General features: G+C 47.7%; 1 protein-coding gene across 2 annotated transcripts in view; it reads left to right on the top strand.

Moving 5' to 3' along the window:
• TSPAN32 (tetraspanin 32) overlaps nt 1-13,180 on the top strand; it is a 33,537-nt gene extending 20,357 nt beyond the window's left edge. Inside the window, exons 5-8 of one of the 2 annotated variants that reach the window (XM_074884691.1) lie at nt 4,687-4,788; nt 6,251-6,343; nt 7,942-8,025; nt 10,267-13,180. In XM_074884691.1, coding sequence (XP_074740792.1) covers nt 4,687-4,788; nt 6,251-6,343; nt 7,942-8,025; nt 10,267-10,362 — 375 coding nt within the window. In that variant the 3' untranslated portion in view covers nt 10,363-13,180. Of the gene's footprint in view, nt 1-4,686; nt 4,789-6,163; nt 6,344-7,941; nt 8,026-10,266 lie in introns of both variants that reach the window. The other variant, XM_074884690.1, reaches the window with a different exon arrangement.
• Nucleotides 13,181-20,797: the final 7,617 nt, after the last annotated feature.

Below are 20,797 nucleotides of genomic sequence, written 5' to 3'. Positions count from 1 at the left end.
GGATGTTTTTGTTACCGCTGAGCAGGGCTTACACAGAGCCAAGGCCTTTTCTGCCTCTCCCCCCACCCCCCAGCGAGCAGGCTGGGGGTGCACAAGGACTCGGGAGGGGACACAGCCGGGACAGCTGACCCCAGCTGACCCCAGGGGTATCCCCCACCGCATGGCTCATGCTCAGCACATACAGCTGGGGGAGCAGGAGGAAGGGGGGACGTTCGCAGTGATGGCGTTTGTCTTCCCAAGTCACCGTCACGCGTGATGGAGCCCGGCTGTGCTGGAGATGGCTGAGCACCCGCCTGCCCATGGGGAGTGGGCAAGGAATCCCTTGTTTTGCTTTGCTTGTGCACCCGGCTTTTGCTTTACCTATTAAAGTGGTTTTATCTCAAGCCATGAGTTCTTTCACTTTTACCCTCCTGATTCTCTCTGGGGGGAGTGAGCGAGCAGCTGTGTGGGACTTAGTTGCTGGCTGGGGTTAAACCATGACACAGGTAAAAACTCTCCTTGATAAATAACCTAAGTCAAAAATGTCAATTTTCCTCTTGAAGGAGGTAAGACTGAAATTTGCTTTAGATTCTAATAGCCAAGGGCAAGAACACTAATGGCTTAGAGTAAATGCCTTCCTGCAGTCATAAATCCTGCTTCTTGGGGGATAAAGGACTTAGAGGATGATAAACAATCTCAAAATTCCTTCTTTCTTTTACTTTAAGTGAAAAATGCGACTCTATTGAGTCAGCTGGAGTCAGCCGCATCAATCTCAGCGGTGATTTTCCATTTGTTGCATCCAGCAACCCATTGATAGCATCCCTAAATGAATGTTTCATTGAGGAATGCAGACAGAAATGGGAGGCAGCAATTATTTGACCAATTTAAAGCTGGAACATTTCACTCAGCTTCTTCCAGGAAAAGAATTGCTGTAAGGTGTGTCCTCCATATCACTTAACCTGGAGATTTTTTTTTTAAGCCAAAGCCCAGCTGATGCTTCATCTTCAGCTCTTGGTGTTTTTTTACTGACAAGCATTGCAGGCACCATCTCTTTCCAAGGGACAGCTTCATCCAGAAATACCCCTCCAGCAGTGGGTCATAGCATGTCACTAGGAACAGGAAAATCCATGTGTCTGTAATGATGCATATATGTGGGGGGAGTGTAAGACCTTTCAAAAAGAAGCCCACACTCCCTTTCTCCAGCTGTGTCAGACCATTACGTGCTAACTACTGTCTGAGTTAAGGGATGGGGCACAGCTGTGGTTTTCTTAAAGCATGTTATTAACAGTATCAGCATAACCACTCAAACTCAAAAGGCATCCTGTTGCTTAAACGTGAGAGAAAGCACCCTGATTATTTTAATTTTTTTTCTCCAACACCTGGTGTAAGAAATGGAAAAAGAAAATTATTTTGAGGTGATGGACTCAAAGTTGCCCATCAGTGGAGTGTGCAATGGGAATCTGCTGAGGACAGCAGCTGAGCACAAAGCAGTGCTGCAGTCTAGCTCTTCACTCTCTTATCTCCCAGATCAAAGGAATATATAGGGATGAACTTGTGTCTGCTGGATAAAATACTGTTGCAAATAAGGACAGGTCATGAAACCACCTGGTGACTGTCTCATGCTTTCAGGTTTTATTTTTTACATCATTAGGCATGCATGAGTTAGCATGACATTTTGGGCTGGATAGATGCTGCTCCGTGTGACTGGTGCTTTAGAGCTTGGCTGCAGCTCTGAGTATAAACATAACCCCATCCCAGGCAGAAAAGTTGCAAAGATGATGCTTCGTCAGCGCAACCTTTTGCTCTTGTGTGTCTCCTCTTATTAAACCAGAACCTCTCATATGCTCTGTGTCACCGTCTCCTGCACAGAAGGAAGCAGCCAGCAATAAATAACTGAGATTTAGTACTTCATACCTACCTCTGAAATATTTAAATGAGAGAGCTCTCTGCAGTAATCTTTGAAAACACACCGCCGTGCTGTATGAAGACAGCAATTTTCCCCTCCAAAATCAAATGATTCTAGCAAAAATCAGAAAGATGATGTGGAGGAACTACAGTCAATTCACTCTTTAAAAAATGGTTTTGTAGTTTTATATTCCTTTACTAGGATCTGAATAGTGTATTCAGATAATAGCTGGATATAAATGCGAGATATAATTGCTAGATAGAAATGCTGAGAATGACTAATCAGCAAATTGTACTCGCAGGCTTGCCCAGACACACATTCTAAAGGAAATTATTGCTATAAAACATTTTCCATTTAATCCCTTGTGCTTTCAGCTCTTGGAGGCTGCTTGACAAAATGAAAAAATAAAAAAAACCCAAATCCAATCAGTAAATAACTGAGAAGCAAGCTCAGAAACAGGGTGCAATTGAGGTCTTTAATAGTCATTATGTACCTGGAGATTACCCTCATCATCATCACCGTCACTGTAGTCTGTAGCTGGCTGTGAAATGGTGACTGCTTGTGGTTTCTTCCCTAATTGTTTCCAACAGTTGGAATCATTTTCTGCCATAGCTTTGTTATGGGCACCTTGTTCCTTCAGTTCTTTTCTACCCACTCGTACCCTTCAAACAGCCTTAGTCTCAATGTTTAATGTCATTGCATGGCATGTAAAATAATTAGGAAGTTGCAAAGCTGCACCACTCCGTCAGGCAGGACCCCTGCTGATCAAATTGATCCTCTTGTGGTTTCATGCAGCCGGAGGAGCTCGCTAGTCTGGCAGCTGCTGCAGGCAGCTACGGGCAGCAGCCAGCAGCTGTCAACATCTGGGCAGCTCACTTGCCCTCCTTCCAGGTTGCTTAATGTACCACGACCACCGGGGAAGCTGCTGAGGAGGACATTAGGCTCAGCTGGGCCCTGGGGTTTGTTACCAGCACAGAATACCGATAAGCATGAACTTTCCTGCATAGCGAATTGGTTTTGGTGGTGTGGTCAGAGCTTTGCTGCTAGGGAGCCTGAGATGGTCTTTACAGAAGAAACATCACTGGGCAAAGTCTCATCTTACCTTGGTTTAAGTTGAATACAGTTGTAAAGTAATAATCTCTTGGGTTAAGAAGCTGGCTGCTCTGTTCTTCCTTCCTTCCTCAGCAGCACGAGGTCAAAAGATTATTCTTTTTTCATTATTCCTAATCCAATTCTTCAGTGGAAATGGACCCTCTTTTTATTGAATCCTTTTATTTAATCGCTGCTGCTGGAAAGCTATTTCATTGCCCACAAGAAGCTAGAAAAGCTTGGGTGTCTTCCTTTTTGTTGGGGTTTAAGGTTTGCTCAGAGGAAGGATGGTGCACAAGTCTGCTAGAGATCTTGTCTTACCGATGTGCTCTGATACATGGGGGTGACAAAATGAGCATCCTCCCTCCTCACCTGTGCTCAGCATCACGCACCTTGCTATGGAGGGTTTTTTCCTTGGCCCAGAATATCTGTGCCCCGTCCGTCATCGGACCTCTCTTGTTAAAGATGTGTTGCTCCTGCCTCACCTACTGATTGCTCCGTGGTGGGTGATGGAGCATCCAGGGGTGATGGCAGCTTTGTTGCAGATAAATACAGAGAAACCCCCAAGCCCTTCACTTCTATGCCATGTGGATAGCTGTGGAAAATCTTCAGATGTGAGCCTTTAAACTCTGTTCCTGGCAGCGTGGAGCCAAGTCGGGTACAAGTAATCTTCTCAACCTCCCTCTCTCCCCTCCTGGTTATCAGCCTCCGTTAGTTGCTTGCATTTTGGACAGCCAAGCAGGGTAGAGCAATAATACAATAGTGGCTGTAATCACCTTGAATGACCCTGGTTTCACCCCTGAGCAGACAGCGTTGGGGTTTTCTTCCCCTAGAGTAATTTCCAAGCACAGCCCCTTAAGACTGAGCTGAAAAGCCTCACTGAGAGATGGCTCTGTTCCTGGAGTGCCTGTCCCTCCCCGTGCAGCCGCCTGCTCCGTCTGTCTTACCACTTGATTTTTTTCCCCCAAAAAGCCAAGCGCTGCCTGCAGCCCCACTCAGATGGATGCCGCTGAGGAAGCGAGGGAAAGCGAAAGGAAGAAATAAGGGTTTGACTCCAGACACTGAAGGCAATTGTAATATTTTTTCCTTCAAAACCCAAGCAGGAGTTGGCTGGGATCTGTCAAGCTGTGAGTTCTCACACATTTGGTAAATATTTAGGGTCTGATTCACCACTGAATCACTCTGTTATTTTTTTGGCTCTATTCAGAGGATCTGCTCCATCACTGGGATAACACCAGCCCTCTGAGGTCCTCTTACCTTTGTATTTTAGCATCTCATGGTCATGTGTGCCTGTTCTCACAGTCCCCCATCAGGATGGGGAGATGGTGTCATCCCTGCCTGGCAGAGGGACTCAGAGGCACACTGCTCACAGGCACCTGAGTTCTTCTCTGACACTAAACCCAAAACAGCCCAAAAGCTCCAGCTGTCAGCTGGTGAGACTCCAGTGTGATGTGGAAGGGTCCACACCTAGCAGAAGGTGGTACATATGCACTATTGCAGCCTTTCTTCTGGGACTCACCATGTCATAGGCACCCCTTGGTGCGTGGTGGGTCATACACCAGCTCCTGCTGCTGTGGTAATCACTTAATAGCTGCACTTCTTGTCTTGCTGTACCTGGGAGAGCTTCTAGGGGGACGCCAGAGGAGCATATTTCCCTCCAGAGATGTCTGTGGTTGGTGTTTTGCACGTACAGATTTCTGCTTTCATCGCAGGTGGAAGACAGCATGATGGATGTGTACGATCTTGTGTACGAGGAGGTGAGGAGGAACACCTCCAGCTTCAGGAGGCACGAGCTGACTGCCATCCACGAAGCAGTAAGTTGTCTTTCAGCCTTAGCAGAAAACCTTGCCCTGGGGTATCTCCCCAATGGTTTTGGCAGGCTGAAGCTGATGCCTGTGCTCTGCCTCATGGATGTTGCAATGCCATTTTCCCTCAGAAGCGAGTCCTCCAGTCTGCTGTCAAGTCTGCTCCTGCCTTCCTACTCTTCCTTTTCTAGGTTTGACCAATCAGATTATCAACAGGAGGAAAGGGACACCTACCTGAGCATCACCCTGATGCAAGACCTTCAAAGTTTCTGTGCTGTGGCTGATATATATGTTGTCTGTCTCAGCAGGCCCTCTGCTGTGCTCCTTATCTGTGGTGTGAGAAAATGGGTATACACCTCTCTGGTGCCCCGTGTCAGGTAGAGGGAGGGTAGTTACACGTTTTCCAGCAGAATTATTTAGACTTGGTTGTTTCTGTTTACCCTTGAGCCTATGGCTGAGGAGTACTGGAGGCCACGTGGCCTCTCGCAGTGCTGGAGACTGCTAGCAAGCTCCACAAAACCACCACCCAGCTACTTCTCTGTAGCTCAGTAGGTGGTTAAGGGTGGTTGCCCAGAGCACAGGGAAGACGCTCACTCTCAAAGCCACAGGAGATGAGTGAGGATGTCCCCTGTTGTGAGAAACTCCCGAGTCCCCACTGAGTAAAGGAGATGCCATCTCCTCACGCAGCAGGGCCTGTTTGGGTAGTGAGTTCATGGCACGCAGCAGGGCTGGATGGGAAGGTCAGCTCTGCTCGCCTGTTTCCAGACACCTCCCACGCAACTCCCTTTATCCTTCTGTGTTTTCTTAAATCATGATAACAAGTAGTTTTCCAAAGCCGCTTTCATGCGTGCTTCTCAAAACGCAGAAAAGGACAAATGCTTCTCATTGCAACAATGGTGGTGACCCTCAGAGCCGTGACCACACGTGGTGCTGCTTGTTCTGCAGCGCTGTGGAGCAGCACACCCAGAGCCCAGCTCAGCAAGGAGAACCAGGCACAATACCCAGCTTCCTCAGTTGCTTGTTTTAGCCACTTTAATTGACGGAAAAACAGTCCTTCTATTCCTTTATGTTTTCCTTCTGCTAGAGCTCCAAGCTGGCCAGTTCACCCTGGCTATAGCAAACCAGCTCCACAGTGGGTGTTGCAGGGGACCACCTCAACCCATAACAAGTGCTGGAAACGTGAGTCTGTGCATTCCTGGGTTTTCCAGAGCAGCCACTGTGAGACCTGGTGTGGCTATGGAGGGAGGGCTTGGCCCTAGCCCCGGGCAGCACTCCTGGAGGAGCACGGGCAAGTTTGGGGCCAGACTCATTCCCTTCCTCTGAATTTAAGCAACTCCATTGCTGTGGTTGTCAATTGTATACCGATGTGCTTCGCTCCTCGCAGCCCTGGTTGTATAGCCCTGCCTGGGGTGACAGGGAGGAAGGGTGGCCCATCGCCGCAGCAGCTGGCAGACCTCTCCCTCTCTTCCAGTTCCTGTGCTGTGGGAAGCACTCTCCGTTTGGGGACACGGCCAACATTGAGAGCAAGACATGCCCACCTGGCCCGGCACACGATGCAGGACAGGTAAGGGAAAGGTTTCTTCCACCTCACAGTGGGGTTGTGCCGCTACTCGCTAGCTGTTAAAACCTCACTGGTGTTTAAGTGTTAATGAGACTTGTGGCTTTTTCATGATTTGGGGTTGCTATGGGTTGGGGTTTGTTGTTTTAATAAGGAGTTGTCTCACCGGCTGGAGGAGCCTCGGTGGATCAGCAGGTCTCAGACCTGCAGATGTGGTTTCTTTCGTGACTTTAGAAAGCCTTCAGAGAAAACCTGTTTGCAGCCTGTCGCTTCCCTCCACCTTCCTCTTGCATGTGCAGAGAGCATGAGATATCACAGGCATGTACCTAAGCTCAAAAACCCTGTTGGACTTTTCCATGTGACACTAGTTTCTGAGGCTTAAAAATGTCCCACTAACAGCAAATGTGGAATTTTCTGTACTCCCTTTTCCCCGTGGCATTAAATAGGTATTAAATTGAGAAATGAAGCAGGATGAGGATGCACAGCAGTAGCTTCATCAAGTACACTTCATTCCTCCTCTCTGCAGTATCTCAATGAAGTTGATGGAGAAGCCACCAGTATTAGACTGCCTTTGTGCTGAAGCCACAGCGTAGACTTCATACTTTCTGAGCAAATCTGTTGTATGATTATTTTTCCTCCACTGGAGTAGCCAAATCAGCTGAAGTAGCTAAAGCCACCAGCATCAATATGTATGTTGTCCCGAGGAAAAACAAAACCATGTTGCTACAGCTATACAAAAACATTGTTGTTAGGCGAAGACGTCAAGTGCTAACAGCATGCTGTGATGCACAGTCACGTGTCAGCCCACGGGGCAGCGTTTCAAGGCACTGCTTCTGGGAATGTTGCATCTCGAAGCAGGGTTGGACTTGGCTCAAAGAGCAGGAAGGGAGAGCAGAGCAAAACCAGGCACTGTAGGGGTGACTCTGTTCCCCCCAGCTAATGGTTTGTGATTCCTCTGGTTGTGAGCCCGGGCAGGTGGATGGGAGGATGCATTATGCAACCTGGGGAACCACAGAGTTTGGTAGCTGCACTACATCTGCTCCCGGCTTTGAGCACTCTTACCTCACTCTGCAAATCACTTCATCAAGGGCATGCTCTTGCATTTTTGAAATGGCTGTCTTGGCTAACACCTCCTGGATTTCCATGGGGCCACTGGCATGCTTAAGGCTGATGTATATTAATGCTTGAGACACCTTGCAAAATTCAGCTGTTCATTAGTATCTTTGGGGAATGTATTTAGCATTATGTGCTTTGCTTTTCCATCTTTATTTCCCTCTTTCCAATTTCCAGCGGGTGGAAAGAAAAAAGCTTCTGCATGACCACACTTACCAGTGCTCACACACATCCCCACAGTCCAAAAGTCATCATGCCAAGAAAATCATAGGTGTATTGTAGTAATAGAAAATATACTGCAGGTGTTTGTCTTCCCAAGTTGCAGCAAGCAGCAGAAAAAAGGAGAGCTGCCCATGGAGCAGCCCAGCTGTGCAATGCTGTGTCCCCCCCGTGCCTCTATTTGGGATTATGGTGGCGCTGTGGGGGGATGAAGCCCCCCCACCCTGCCCCAGGCTGCTGCTGTGCTGCAAGGGGTGTCTCTCTCCTCCCAGGACTGCCTGCAAGAGATCCAGGACTTCCTGAAGAAGCACATGGACTTCGTCTCCACGATTCTGGGTGTCACCATCGGCTTCACGGTAGCTATGTTTGTTCCTTTGCATTTTGGCCCCCAGAGGCAGGCTCCAACGGGGGAGGCGTATTCTAAATTAGCCCCCAGAAGCTGGGATTTCAGATGATTCTGGAGACTGGCAGCAGAGAAACAAGTGGTGGTAGAGGAAAATTAAGATGGGAAATTAAGACAGGGCCTGGACCTGTCTTGGCCAGGCTGATGGTCGGAGGGGTTTTCCTGCAGGAATAGGCTCACTGCATGGGTTTTCTGCCCAAACTAGGCACCGCAGCGGGCTGCAGCAGTGTTTACATTTCATCTGCCCAGGCTCGCCTGCGCATCTTCTCCTGCAAGCGAGACGCCTTGTCGCCTGGCGCACGGCTTGCGGATCAATTGGGAAGCCAGCAACAATTGTGGAAAAGGAGATGCAGTAAAAGTTCCATATTTTAGGAAACTTGCTGCCTCTCCTTGCCCAGTGCTCTCTGGCTGCCTTCCAGCTCAGCCTGGGAAGTCGCTTTGTGCGGCCAGAGCTGGAAGGTCTTGAAAGCTACTGAGCACCAGCAGTGAAGCTGGAGAGCTGTGCAGGAAGGGGAAGGAAAGTCTCATGACCCCTAACAAACCTGGTAAGGTGTATGTCGGGCAGTGGTGGGTGAAACGTGGGCTTGTGAGGCACAAGCTGAAAAGGAGAGGGGCAGAGCATGTTGCCTGGGCTCCCGGGTGCCGTCTGTCAAGGAGGATCTTGCAGAGTTAGGGGTAGGATCATCTTCAGAGGATGGCTTGGGTAGAATCGGTCTGTACTGAATTTGTGAGTCTTACTTGGGGAAGAACAAAAGGAAAAATTAAATGTTGTAAGAGGAGTGTGTCCTTCAGTGGTGAGGGGGCTCGGTAGCTGCATGGGGACAGTCCCTTTGGAGCTGGAGAATGCTGCTAATTAAAACAAGGCTGCTCATATGCCCACCCACTGCTTGGCAAAGGTTTATCACTGTAATTACCTCTATGTGAGGGCCCTGCATGTGTGGTGAGGCACGCCAGGAAAGAGTACACGCCAGCAGACTTACTACTTCACCATGAAGGGAGGTTTGGTCTGGTAACATCTCCATGCTGCTCCCCAGCTGGGGCAACCTTTCCTGACTGAATGTGTCTTTGGAGATTTTGTTTTTTATTACTTGTGTCCACCTTGGCACAGTTATGGGTGAGAAGACTCTTCTTCATCTAAACAAAATCCAGAGGAACAAACGCTTTTGTATTTTATACTGCTAGTAGTAAATTTGGAAAACCATCAGGCATTGCTATGTGGCTATAAATGTAAAGCCATGTGTGAATATTTGGTGTCGCTTTCTAATTTTTCTCAGGTATAGGAGGAATTTCACTGCAGCTATATTCAGACAAAAGAGGGAGCGTTTTTATTATATATCTTTTTTTCACAGCTTGATGCTATAGCCAGATAAGGCAGCTATCTTTGAAGTGTGTGTGAGAGGAAATCTCACTGCACGGTTCCCTATTGTGATGGCAGGATGCAAAGGAAATGCACGATGAGGGTTATAGCTGCTCTGATGTCACTGTCCCTCTGCCAACAATGCACACATGTCCCCAGATCAAGCCGCAAGCAAAGGCGCTTGCACGTTAAGGCAGACTTTTAGGAAGAAGCATGTTGTTGCAGCCCTCGTTATCCTTCCCACAGCAGCCTTACCTTTGATATGTTGCCTGTGTAAATCCTGGTGTGTGATATACGAGGCGGAATATCACAATGCAAAGGAAGTATACTGTCCTCTGCATTCCCAGCTGTGCACGTGTGTGGGGTGGGGTTTGGATCTTGTTAGGGCTTTTTGTTTTGTTGGGGTTTTTTACTCCAAACAATGCATGAGGTTTGGTGTTTTTTTTTTTTTTCTTCCCTATGTTATTTTTACAAAAGGCTGTTATGAGAGAGATATGTTTGTTTGCACAGAGGAATGTTTTGTGGCAGGAATTTGAAATTTGAATTTCCTGGTTTCGTCTCATTTCTTGGTATTTTTAGGACTGGGTTTGAGTTGCGCTGTGTTAATTTCAATCAGATGCTTTAACCATGTGTCGGGGGGGGGCGGAATTTTCTCCTATGTTGGAATTGGGGTTCACCATTTTACTGAAAAACAGCTCTCAAGAAAAATGTAACATCCTGATACATAAATTCAGAAGTGCCAAGTGGACTCACAGGCAACGTTTATGATCATGTATCTGCCCAGATGGAGCATCATAATCAGTTCAGCATTTAATTGTTTGTCTCATTTCTTTTTAGGTTTATGGGATGATCCTGACTTCATTCCTCTGGTTCTCCATCCACTTCAGCAACAACCTGGACCGGAAAGGCAAATACATCCTGCGAGAAAGGTAGAATCCCATCACCTGGGCGTCTCTACCAGGTAGACCCAGCTCTTGGTGCAGGAGGATGTCTGCAGTCACCCACAAAATCCCCCGGGAAGGTGTTGAGTGGGGCAGGCGGTGGGACGCGTGTCTCGTGTTTCCCCTTCCTGCACTACGAGCTGTTGTGCGTTTCCAAGCTGGTCAGAGCGGACGATGCTCTGCGGAGGAACGGTCCCACACCTTCACCGAAAACGGACAAGGACTGAGACATGCACCTGGGCTCGGACGTGCAGATCGCCTCGCCGGGGGACACGTGGGCTGTAGCTCTGCAGGCAGGCCACAAACAGAGCCTTATGGCAAAAACAGAGAGAAAAGCCCAGCAAAAATCAAATCACAGCATTAAACCAAACTTCTCTTGCACTGCCGTCCGAGCAGTTCCCTGTGACCCCCAAAGATGCAATGTGTCTAGGAAGATGGCTTTGGATCACAGCCCGGCACTGATCTGGTGCTATCAGCAAATACACGGACACAAAGTGTGTCACTGCTGATGGGAAATGTGCTCTCCTAGCCTGGACACTCCTAATGATTGACTTTGGGCACATGCTGGATCACACTCAAGTGTGTAGGCATCCAACGACCATCTACTGTTTTTTCCCTGTTTTCAAATATTGCCAGATTTACAGCGCTTTTGGTAGAGATCAGGGCAAAACTCAGAAAGCACTAGCTTTGAAACAAATAAGGACATATCCCTCTGTTATTCCTCCTTGCTAATGCAATACACCATTATTTTTTAATCCTGAGGATTTAGTCAACCTCCTAGAGCTTAATGCCACACTGATTTCACAGGGGCTTGTTCAACTTCCAGCCTTAGCCCCGTGTTTATCTAGCTTCACTAACCCACCGTGCTGCTGTGCAATACAAAAGGACTTTGATATTACACATAGATGCATGACTGAAGTTTAAATCTGTAAGAGAACAGGACTGATCTCCAGCCAGGTCAAACAATACAATGTCCAACTCCATGTCCTCTTTACATCACCTTATCAATAATAAACAGAAATTTTAAAAGCATCAATCAGCTGAAGAACTCAGCCCTCAGTCTAGTTCAAACCATAGGTCCCCGGCGTGCCTTGCCCTCATTGCAAGGAGGCAGAGCTGCTCCTGAGCTGAAACCCATCATTGCAATAGATTTAGCACCTGCTGGAAACTACCTGGCTATGTGAAATGTTTGTTGAACCAACAACAGCCTTCACCCCTCTCCTTTGTTGTGGCTTTTAGCCAGGAAAAGCAGTAAGTAGCAATTGTTTATTGAGATAAATGTGGAAACCCCCGTGCTGAAGTTCAGGACAGGTCCTGGCCCTCAGGCAGGGGCTGCTGCATGTACAAGAACAGCAGTACAGCACCTGGTTAGCATTTTAACATGGCTGCAAATATCTTATATTGGAAAGAATTACGTTGAGGGGGGTGGGAAATGTCTATCGCTCTTCATCCCACTCCCTTGGAACCAGCAGAGCTTCACCACTGACTTCACTCGAAGCAGGATCAAGTTCAAACTGCTTCGGAGTGTTACTCAAGCCACCTTCTGGCAGTCACCACCACGCCTCGGTCTAGCAGGGATTTAGTGCTGATATGCACTTGCCAACATACCTGCTTTCTAGAGAAGGATTCATTTACATGCATATGGGTATTCTTAAGTAAATCCCTCTCTGGAGAGAGACAATCTCCCTTGTGATCTCCAGCTGGTATTGTCCAGGCCACTGCTATTGTTATTCCCCAGGCCAGCTGGCAACTCATGTGACTCATGGTTGCTTCAATACAGATGAATTTCTTGCAAAAGGCTGTCGTTCCTTCTCTTTTTCTGCTGTGCATGAGGCTGCCTGCATTGCTCAGGGGTTTGCATCATGGGAGAGCCCTCAAGTAATTCTTTCAGTGCTGGGAAGAGATATTCCCTGGGCAGCTGGTGCTTGCCTGTCCCAGAACCCAAGAGGGAGAGGATGTCAATGGTCCTTTGGAGGAAAAGGAGCTGCTCATCAGACTCATCCTACCCTTGACCAGCTGCTGGGGCAGCAGGCGTGTACCTCACGCAGAGTAACACAAGCAGGGGCAGCAAAAAAAAAGCTTAAGGACACATTTAAGCAATAAAGACTGAAGTATCTGTATGAAAGAAATCTCTGCGGTTTCACTTTTTTAAACTCTAGGTAGTCAGGTCTTGCCCTACTGCTCTGTGTTGGTGGGACAACTGATGAAGTTCTGCCATGCCAAAAAACATGGGAGATTGAGCAAATCAGTGGCACGTATGTTATCAGTGTGGGTTACCTGCTTAAGCTGCATCAACTTGAAAGTCAAGTAGAAAAGATCTCCAGTAAAGCTTCACCACCAGGACTGCTAAAGCTTTAGGTGCTCTTCCTTGCCAGGTCAATTTCTGATGTAAAGGGATTATTAGGGATAGGACTACTATGATAAAGAAACCTGAGAGGCTATTGCATCCCTCTGCCCCAGCTCTCACATCCCTTTAATCACTTATGATGGCTGGAACTTCATCAGAAGCATCAGGTGCCCTTTCAGCACTGGCCATGTAGGTGTGCTCATGCGTAGCTGTGGTTTTCACACCTCTGTACTGGTTTCTGTGGTAGTGGCAGCAGGGATGAGAACATGACCTGCACCAAACCATCTCACGAGAGGATAATGCACCTAGAGAATCATTTCTTCTTCCCAATAAGCAGCAGACTGGAAGCATGCAATTTCTCATCCCAGGAAGCTGGAAGTCCCTTTTCTTCCTCCGATAGTTAATCATGGGGTTTAGGTAATTTTTTTGCTACAAAATACTCCAATAAACTAAAAAAACCAAACCCATTGTTCTGTATGTATGCACTGGCTGTCTCGTGATCTTTGTTCCCATTTCACCTGCTTCTGGAGTTCCCCTGCAAGGAGGAATTATCTCTAATGAGCAGGTGGGAGAGCAGTGCTTGGCTGGACATGCTCTTCTGCCAGAGCTCCTGCTGTCCTGCTGTGGCATCCCACCATTTCCAGCAGCAGGAAAGCAGATACCTTCAACTCCTCGGTTTTTAGAAACCTGTTGCAGAGAAGTGCAGCGTTACCATTTTGTTCACGGTTGCAGAAACGGCAGTGCCCAGGGAAGGCTGGATGGAAACTGCGAGGCAGGCGGCTGTTGAGTGGGTTTTTTTACACCTGTGCCAACGAAAAATCCCTGTCCTGCAGGTGCTTGCACTTGCTAGTCCCTAATTTGCTGCTTGCTATAGGCAAATTACAGCTCTTATGCAACCAGAACCAAACCCCAGGAACCTATTTGTAAGCACTGCCAAGATTTACCCGATGTTGAGAAGATCAGGAGAGAGATTTTGTTGGGATAAGAACATGGAGTTGAGCAGAGGGGATATAAAGCCAACAGCCAGGCTGGGAGACACCTGCAGAGCCAGTGAGCCTTCCCAGGGCTTGCACAAGTGGATGCTGGTTGTTATAAGCATGTCAACACTCAAACTCTGGTAGGAGAGAAATCTCTATTTATGTAGGCATATGCAAGAGGAAAAAAAAAAAAAAAGAGCCCAAAATGCAAAATTAAATATTTAACTGTGAATTGGCTCCAATTAATTGTCAATTATCAATTAGCTCCGCTAAGGTTACCTGGGCAATTGCAGTTTGGCCTCTCTATGGGTATGCATTAGCTTGTGCTCATGAGTTTCCTTTGGTTTTAGACAGACACCCAGCTCTGAGGACATGGGAAGAGGGAGCAACCTAAGGCCAGGCGATTACTTATGGGGCTGGGGAGCATCAGCCCCTGGCAGCAGCAAGAAGCCTTTTGTGCTGCTCTCCATCCTTCGCTGCCCACGCACGGCTCAGGCCTTGCTCATGAACATTAATTTCTCCTGCGGCTTTACGTGGGGCTCACCGCTTGCCTGTGGGTGGCCTGACCACAGCTTGTTCACGAGCCAGGGGAGCTTTCCCACGCCTGCTCCGACAGCTTTTTCAATATACTGCTCAGGCAGGATTGCATGTGAGCAGGGCACAGCTTTGCACAGCAGCAGAGGGCTTCTGCAAATCGAGCTTTTCACTACCCGGAAAAAATCTGAGGAGCTCAGAGAAGTTGTGAAAAGCACAGGTTAAGCAATTTACTGACCCTCTAGAGGGGTTTGGTGGCGAGGAGAGTGGGAATCTTTCAGCCTGCTGGTGTGCTGGCTTGGTTCCAAAATGTTTTGCTGTTTCCTGCCCTATTGACTGTGTGTCTGCTAGTTCCCACTGCCCTCGAATACAACTTCCTCATGCAACAGCCCCTGTGCTGTGCAACTCTGAGTCATACCTGCAGCAAGCTCCTAAAGGAGATGCTGCTGAGCAAGTCCTTCCAAAACCGTCTAAGTTGGCAACTTTGGGTGGACCTTTGCAGCACTGGGGTGGTAGGGAAGCCATCTCCTGCCAAGGTAAAGCTGCATTTCCAAGCTGCAGACATAGGAAATAATTTTTTGAATAAATAGTTCATAGATGTATTTTTTTTAACAAGACGCAGAAGCAATGCGTTTGCAAAAGCAGCTGGCTATAATTCTCTAGAAATGCAGCCAGAGGTGGTAGATGCTCCATGCAGGAGATCTCCACCAGCACCACTGAAGACAGGTAATATCAGAACCTGTTTTGAATACGTGGTCGGATCACACATGCCACACAGCTCTCACATGAGGTGTCTGCAGTTCTCTCTTTTAGTAAAATGCTATACTGGGGTAAGAAGAGATTTTTTTTTTCTTAACTGTGTAGTTCCTCTTCTGGGATGGTGAGCAACTGGCAGCGAGCATCAACCCTGCCTGCTGGGAGATGTAGCACTGGGTGGGATGGTGGAGGAGAGCACAGGAGCGACGAGGGGGAGCCCCAGAGCAGCCTCTGAGGCTGTTTTGGAAAAACACAGGCAGTGCGTATCTTGCAGCTTTGGACCATAGCTGCCAAACCCGTGACCGGTTGCAGGCCCGCTGGCGAGGCTGCTCCCCTCCCTGCCATGCTGGCCCTCTCAACCCCAGCACAAACCCAGTGCTGACTTTAGTCAAACAGTGTTTTGGGGGTCCATCAAACAACTTAATGCCTGGAGTCAATCTGCATATCTACCCCTGCCAGGAGGGCCTTGAGGAAAAAATACCCATCCCTTTATGTGGAAGAGACACAGGGCGGTCGCTCAGCTTGCAAGGAATCGGCACATCTTGGGAGAAATACTTTCAGCTAAGGTGCCCACCCACAGCTAATACCCTCCCGTCCACCAGATGCTGTTCCCTTAGACTGCAGCAAGCGAAAAGGAAAGGTCTTTCCCAGTATTTTTGCCAGGGAGATGCAGATCCCTGCGTCGCTCTCCCTGGAGCCACTGGCAGCGGCTAGCTGGGTTGTTTATGTTCTCCCAAGGCAAAATCCCCCCTCTCTCCCCTCAGCATCACTAAGTGCTATTGTTTAACCCCTGTGTGCACCAGCTTGCTCACGGACGTGCTCGCTTTCTTTTTAGCCCCGTTACATCAGCAATAAGCTATTCCAGTCTTTATTCACCTACTAATGAATTATACATTGATTATACAATAGAAGCTCTCTGCATCGATGGGCTGTGCTCTTGCTCTCCCACATGGCATCTCGCAAAGCTCAGCTAAGCCCAGCTGCAGCTTGGCCCTCTCCGATGCCCGGAGAAAAACGAACGTGCGCTTTTTGGTCTCATGAGCTGCAGAGCCTGAGCTGAGAAGAGGGAGCGTCTGGGCTGGACGAGGAAACCCACTCGGGTTTGCTCTCCCTCTGCCCTAGCTCCGGTGGGATCCGATGCTGTCCTTCCCCACCACCCCCCGCTTCCTCTTTTTCTTTATATAACCTGACCCATCACCATAGATACGTTGACATAAATATTTAAAGATGGCAAAGAGACAGACCACGCAGACGGGAACCATTTGTTGAGTTTATTAGAAACAGAAACTTCAGGCACAGCTACAGGTCTCTGCCTGTCGCATCCCCCAAAAAGGCTGCAAGGCAAACACAACCCCTGGGCTGTCAAGGGGCTTCGGCTGAATTTGCAGAACCGGGCACAGGGATTTTTGGATGAGCAGGCACCAGCCACTCCCTCCGGGGCACAGAAAAGATATTCTGGAGATGTCCCCTTAGATACATGAATGAGATTCTTAATGCTATTTTTTCTACTCAAAATGAAGACGTCAGCTGGCTTTCCAGGGGTACAGGTGGGCCTCTCCCGAGGCGATGGAGCCGCACCTTCCCACTGCCACAGGCCAGTCCGTGCCCTGCAGCTTGCCCTTGCTCAGCCCCTGCCTTGAAAATCAGTATTGCCGGGTGTTGGCTGCCTAGGAAGTTATTCTTATGCACTCTGGGACTATTAGCGTCCCACAGGATGAATTTCTGAACTTCTTTTCATGCATCTCCAAAATGTCCTATTTAAAGATTTTTGGTGATGCTGCTGTTGGTTTGGGGTTTTTTTAACACCACAGGTAAATTGGAAATCCAGGCTATTTTTGTCATATTTTCCACAGAAAATAAGATGTGGTGGTTAAAAGCTAACTAGGACCTCACCTGCAATATGATGTGCATTTTACTCCCATGGTTTGTCCATCATTTTTGTGCCGGTGTGAGGAGGGCAGGGGCATTGCCACACAAGCCCAAGCCATGCGGCTGGGGTACCACCTCAGCAGCCATCCCGTGGTCCCCAGTGGGCGAGGGACTGCCACCTGCTCTCCCAAATCCCCTGGGCACCCTGGGTGCTAGGTGTTTAGAGCCTGCCTAGATGCTAATCATTTCACACCCTGGTCGACAGCTCTCCAGGCACGCGTATGAGGTGGGGAGGGCGCAGATCCATTGCTTTTTATAAAACACAAGGGGTTTTAAGGTGGAGCTGCTGGAAAGCTGGTGGGCATCTCCCAGGAAGAATCAGGCTTGAAGTCCCAGGGACTGGGTTCACCGAGTCCTGCTGGTAGGGGCCTGTCTGCTAAACCCAGGCAGGGAGGGAGCTCAGCCACACCTGCTCTAACAGACCCTTGTGAGTCATACCCGTACAAGTCAGCTACATCAAAACCCACAGGCATGACACTGACTTTTATAAACAGGTTCACAAAAAACCCCCAACAACCCATGCTCAGCAGACAGAGGAAAAACACTGTAAGTGCTTCTCCTCTCTTCTGCTTCACTCTGTCTGCAAACCCAACTGCGAAAGCAAATTCAAAGCGGGGCAGGGAGATTTTTTTAATTTGGAGTTCCAGGGCTTTTCTTTTTCTTTGCTGTTGTAGAGTTTACTTTTTACTTTCAGTGATGCAAGGCTTGGGGGGTAGGCAGCTTCTTCACAGACCCGCCTGCAGCTGGCTGCTCGGGAAACGGCTCTGCATTAGCATGGTGCACTGCTGAGCACTCGAACCCAGCCCGTCCTCCTAAAGAGGGAAGTCATCAGCCCTATTCATAGCGCTTACACTCGATACCGGCATGTGACACCGATACATGAACTGAATTTGTGCAAATTAGTTTTACTTATTTATACCACAGCATTTTATAAAGAGCTGATAAAGCCACTGAGAGTCTTTGAAATGCAGTTCTGGCACTTTACGGACTGTACAGCAAGTAGTACAGAATGACAAATGAATATACAACATCTGAAATCACACATAATTTAGGAAACAGTATATGTTATCTTGACGCTGTGCCATGGTGGTGTTTTTTTACTTTCTGTACATTAAGGTCAAAGTTTTCAAATGTACCCAGTTGAGCTGCTTAAAAAGAGAAAAATCAAAATAAAACTAAACAAAAATTGGATAAAGCTTGAAATCCTTTTCCACTTCCAAGTTTTGGTGAGGACTTCGGTGGTACAGCCAGATGGGTGAACCCAGTTTAGACCCAGTAGGCTTTAGCTTGTAACTGGGAGCTTCTTGATGCAGGAGATGGTGGTGCTGTGCCCCTGCTCCTCCTGCCAGAGCCACGTCTGTACCTGGGCCCTGGGCAGCACGAGCTCCAACACAGCCTGGAGGAAGGTCCCAGAAACCTGACTGTCTCAGGTCCAAACTAAATTGTTTACTAAAACACTTTTTGGAGGGTATGAAAAGGTTTATTTCTCATATTTCATTTTCCTGCACTTCCCAACATAAGAAAAAAAAAAGGCAAAAAGAAAGAAAAGAAAAGCAGCAGTGACAAAAAAAAAAAAAAAAAAGGCAATCCTGAGCTCCCTAGAAGCAGTTTCAATGCCAACTTTGTGTCGGTGGTTGCAGCTGGGGTTGCCTGCTCTCCAGTGCACAAAAGTTGATTTGAGAGTCATTTTCCTTTGTCCCTGGCGGGGTTGCTGCTGCTGAAGGCCTTATCGGTTTGCAGCTGGTTCCTTCCTCTCCCTCGCACAGACTGTCCAAGCAGTGCCTCCAAAAGTTTCTCTGGAAACAGCCACCTAAGTGCACGAGAGGCTCCTTGGTTTGGATAGCCTCCTATCTTCAACCTCCCCTTTTGTTGGGGGGGGAGGAGGGTATTTTTCTTTTAATATTTATAGCTAGAAAGGATGAAGGTGCAGAATAAAAGATGTTGTGGGATGTTATGATGTAGCAAGTGAGCAGCTTCGAGATCCTGCCATTATCCTTTGGATTGATGAGCAGGAGCCACACAGGATTAAAGCTATTGCTGTAACCAGATGGGTCATACTGATAATTTGGGATAGTAGTTACATGCATAAATAACGCCATGAACCTCCAGCTTCGTTGGTAAGGCTGGATCAGTGACTGTGGCTTAGAGACAAAGGGTTTATGCATCCACGGCAAGCCCTCAATCAGGGATGTACTCAGCATAAGTAATTGGGGAATGGGGCCAACTTCTATTCATCCCCGGTCCCCACCACCACGGAGCACCGTGGGCTGTGACTGAGGGGCAAAGAAGGGTTGGATGAACACAAGGGAGCCCTGGACCAACTCATCCCCGAGGACAATGGATGATTTTGGAACAAGCTGACTGATTTTCAGCGTACATTTGTAGGAAATGTGTGCTTAGCTAACAGCACATTCCTGCTTACGGGATGCATGGCAGGGAAGACTCCAAGTGTGAAAAGGTTTGGCTGAGAAGCTGCTCCCTGGAATACTTTCACTAGAGGAAAGTGCCAAGGCAGAAGGAGGGCAGGTTTCCACGTACGACGCTGCAGGCGGGTGCTGAGATCATATCTATCATGGTAAGGTCCTGACCTTTGCTGGAGCTGTTAGCTGCTGCCTTTACCAGAAGTCCTCTTACGCTCTGCCCTGAGAAGAAGTGAATGAGCTTGCTGGAAGCATAAGGTGGGGTGAGAGCAATCTGTATTTCTAGGGATGAGCAAGTGGGCCCAAGGGGGTTTCCACCAAAAGATTGGGAAATGCCATCGTACTTCTGTTGCACAGCTTTAGGGTTTTTTTAACGAAAATTTAACTAAAATTTCTAAGCCGTAATGTGAGGCTTACTTGACCTGCTGACACGTGTGACCCAGATCTCTTTGGTGGGCAGCCCTGAAGCCCCCCAGATGCTCATACGACCCAGTAACTGAGGGAAAACATCCTGATGGTTCTGCTGAACTTGGTGCAATTGCTTGCAGTAATAAAGCCACAAGCTTAGGCAAAAAGTGTCTGGCAGATCAGAGCTTAGGCTAAAATAGGAGGGGGAAACGATTGAGGAAATGCTTCTCAGAATTTCAAACTGCAAGTTTTAATGTAAAAATCCTTTTCTCTTTTTCTTTGGGGGAGGAGGGGGGAACCCTCATGGATGCATCCTAAAACTTCTGTATATAGAAATACAAATTCTGCTGCATCCTGCGCCCGTTCACAGTGGCTTCTCCCTGCACCCCGGGCTGCCTGGTGAGTTTTAGGGGACAGCAGCGAGGTTTAAGGGGTGGTGGTCAGGTTTAGGAGCAGTTGGTGCTACAGCTCCCCAACACCTGACCCTGTGGCTGCCACTTGTGTGTAGGGAACTAGTTGTTGTGAGCTGCCCCTGGTGGGTGGGAAAAACAGGAGAAGAAGGGGAAAATAAACAAACAAAAGAAAACCACCCTGAAAAAGAAAAAGGAAAAAAAGGAATTAAAAAAAAGGAAAAAAAAATTTAAAAAAGGAAGAAAGAAAAAATTAAAAAAAATAGGAAAAAGAAAAAAGGAAGAAAGAAAAAAGGAAAACAGAAAAAAGAAAAAATGGGAAAAGGGGAAAGAGAAAAGAAAAAAGGAAAAAAGAAGAAAGGGGTAAGGTAACAGAAAAAAGATAAAGGGAGAAAAGGAAAAAGGGGGAAGGGAAAAAGATAAAAGGAAGAAAGAAAAAAGGAAAAAGTGGGAGAAGAAGAAAGGGGGAAGAGAAAAGAAAAAAAGAAAAAATAAAAAAGGAGGTAAGATAATAGAAAAAAGATAAAGGGGGAAAAGGAAAAAGGGGGAAGGGAAAAAGATAAAAGGAAGAAAGAAAAAAGGAAAAAGGGGGAGAAAAGAAAAAAGGGGGAAGAGAAAAGAAAAAAGAAAAAAGAAAAAAAAGGGG

This window comes from Strix uralensis, chromosome 15, assembly GCF_047716275.1.
Source record: "Strix uralensis isolate ZFMK-TIS-50842 chromosome 15, bStrUra1, whole genome shotgun sequence".
Taxonomy (NCBI): Eukaryota; Metazoa; Chordata; class Aves; order Strigiformes; family Strigidae; genus Strix; species Strix uralensis.
The sequence above is the reverse complement of the archived record's forward strand: the minus strand, read 5'-3'. Positions and strand labels throughout refer to the sequence as shown.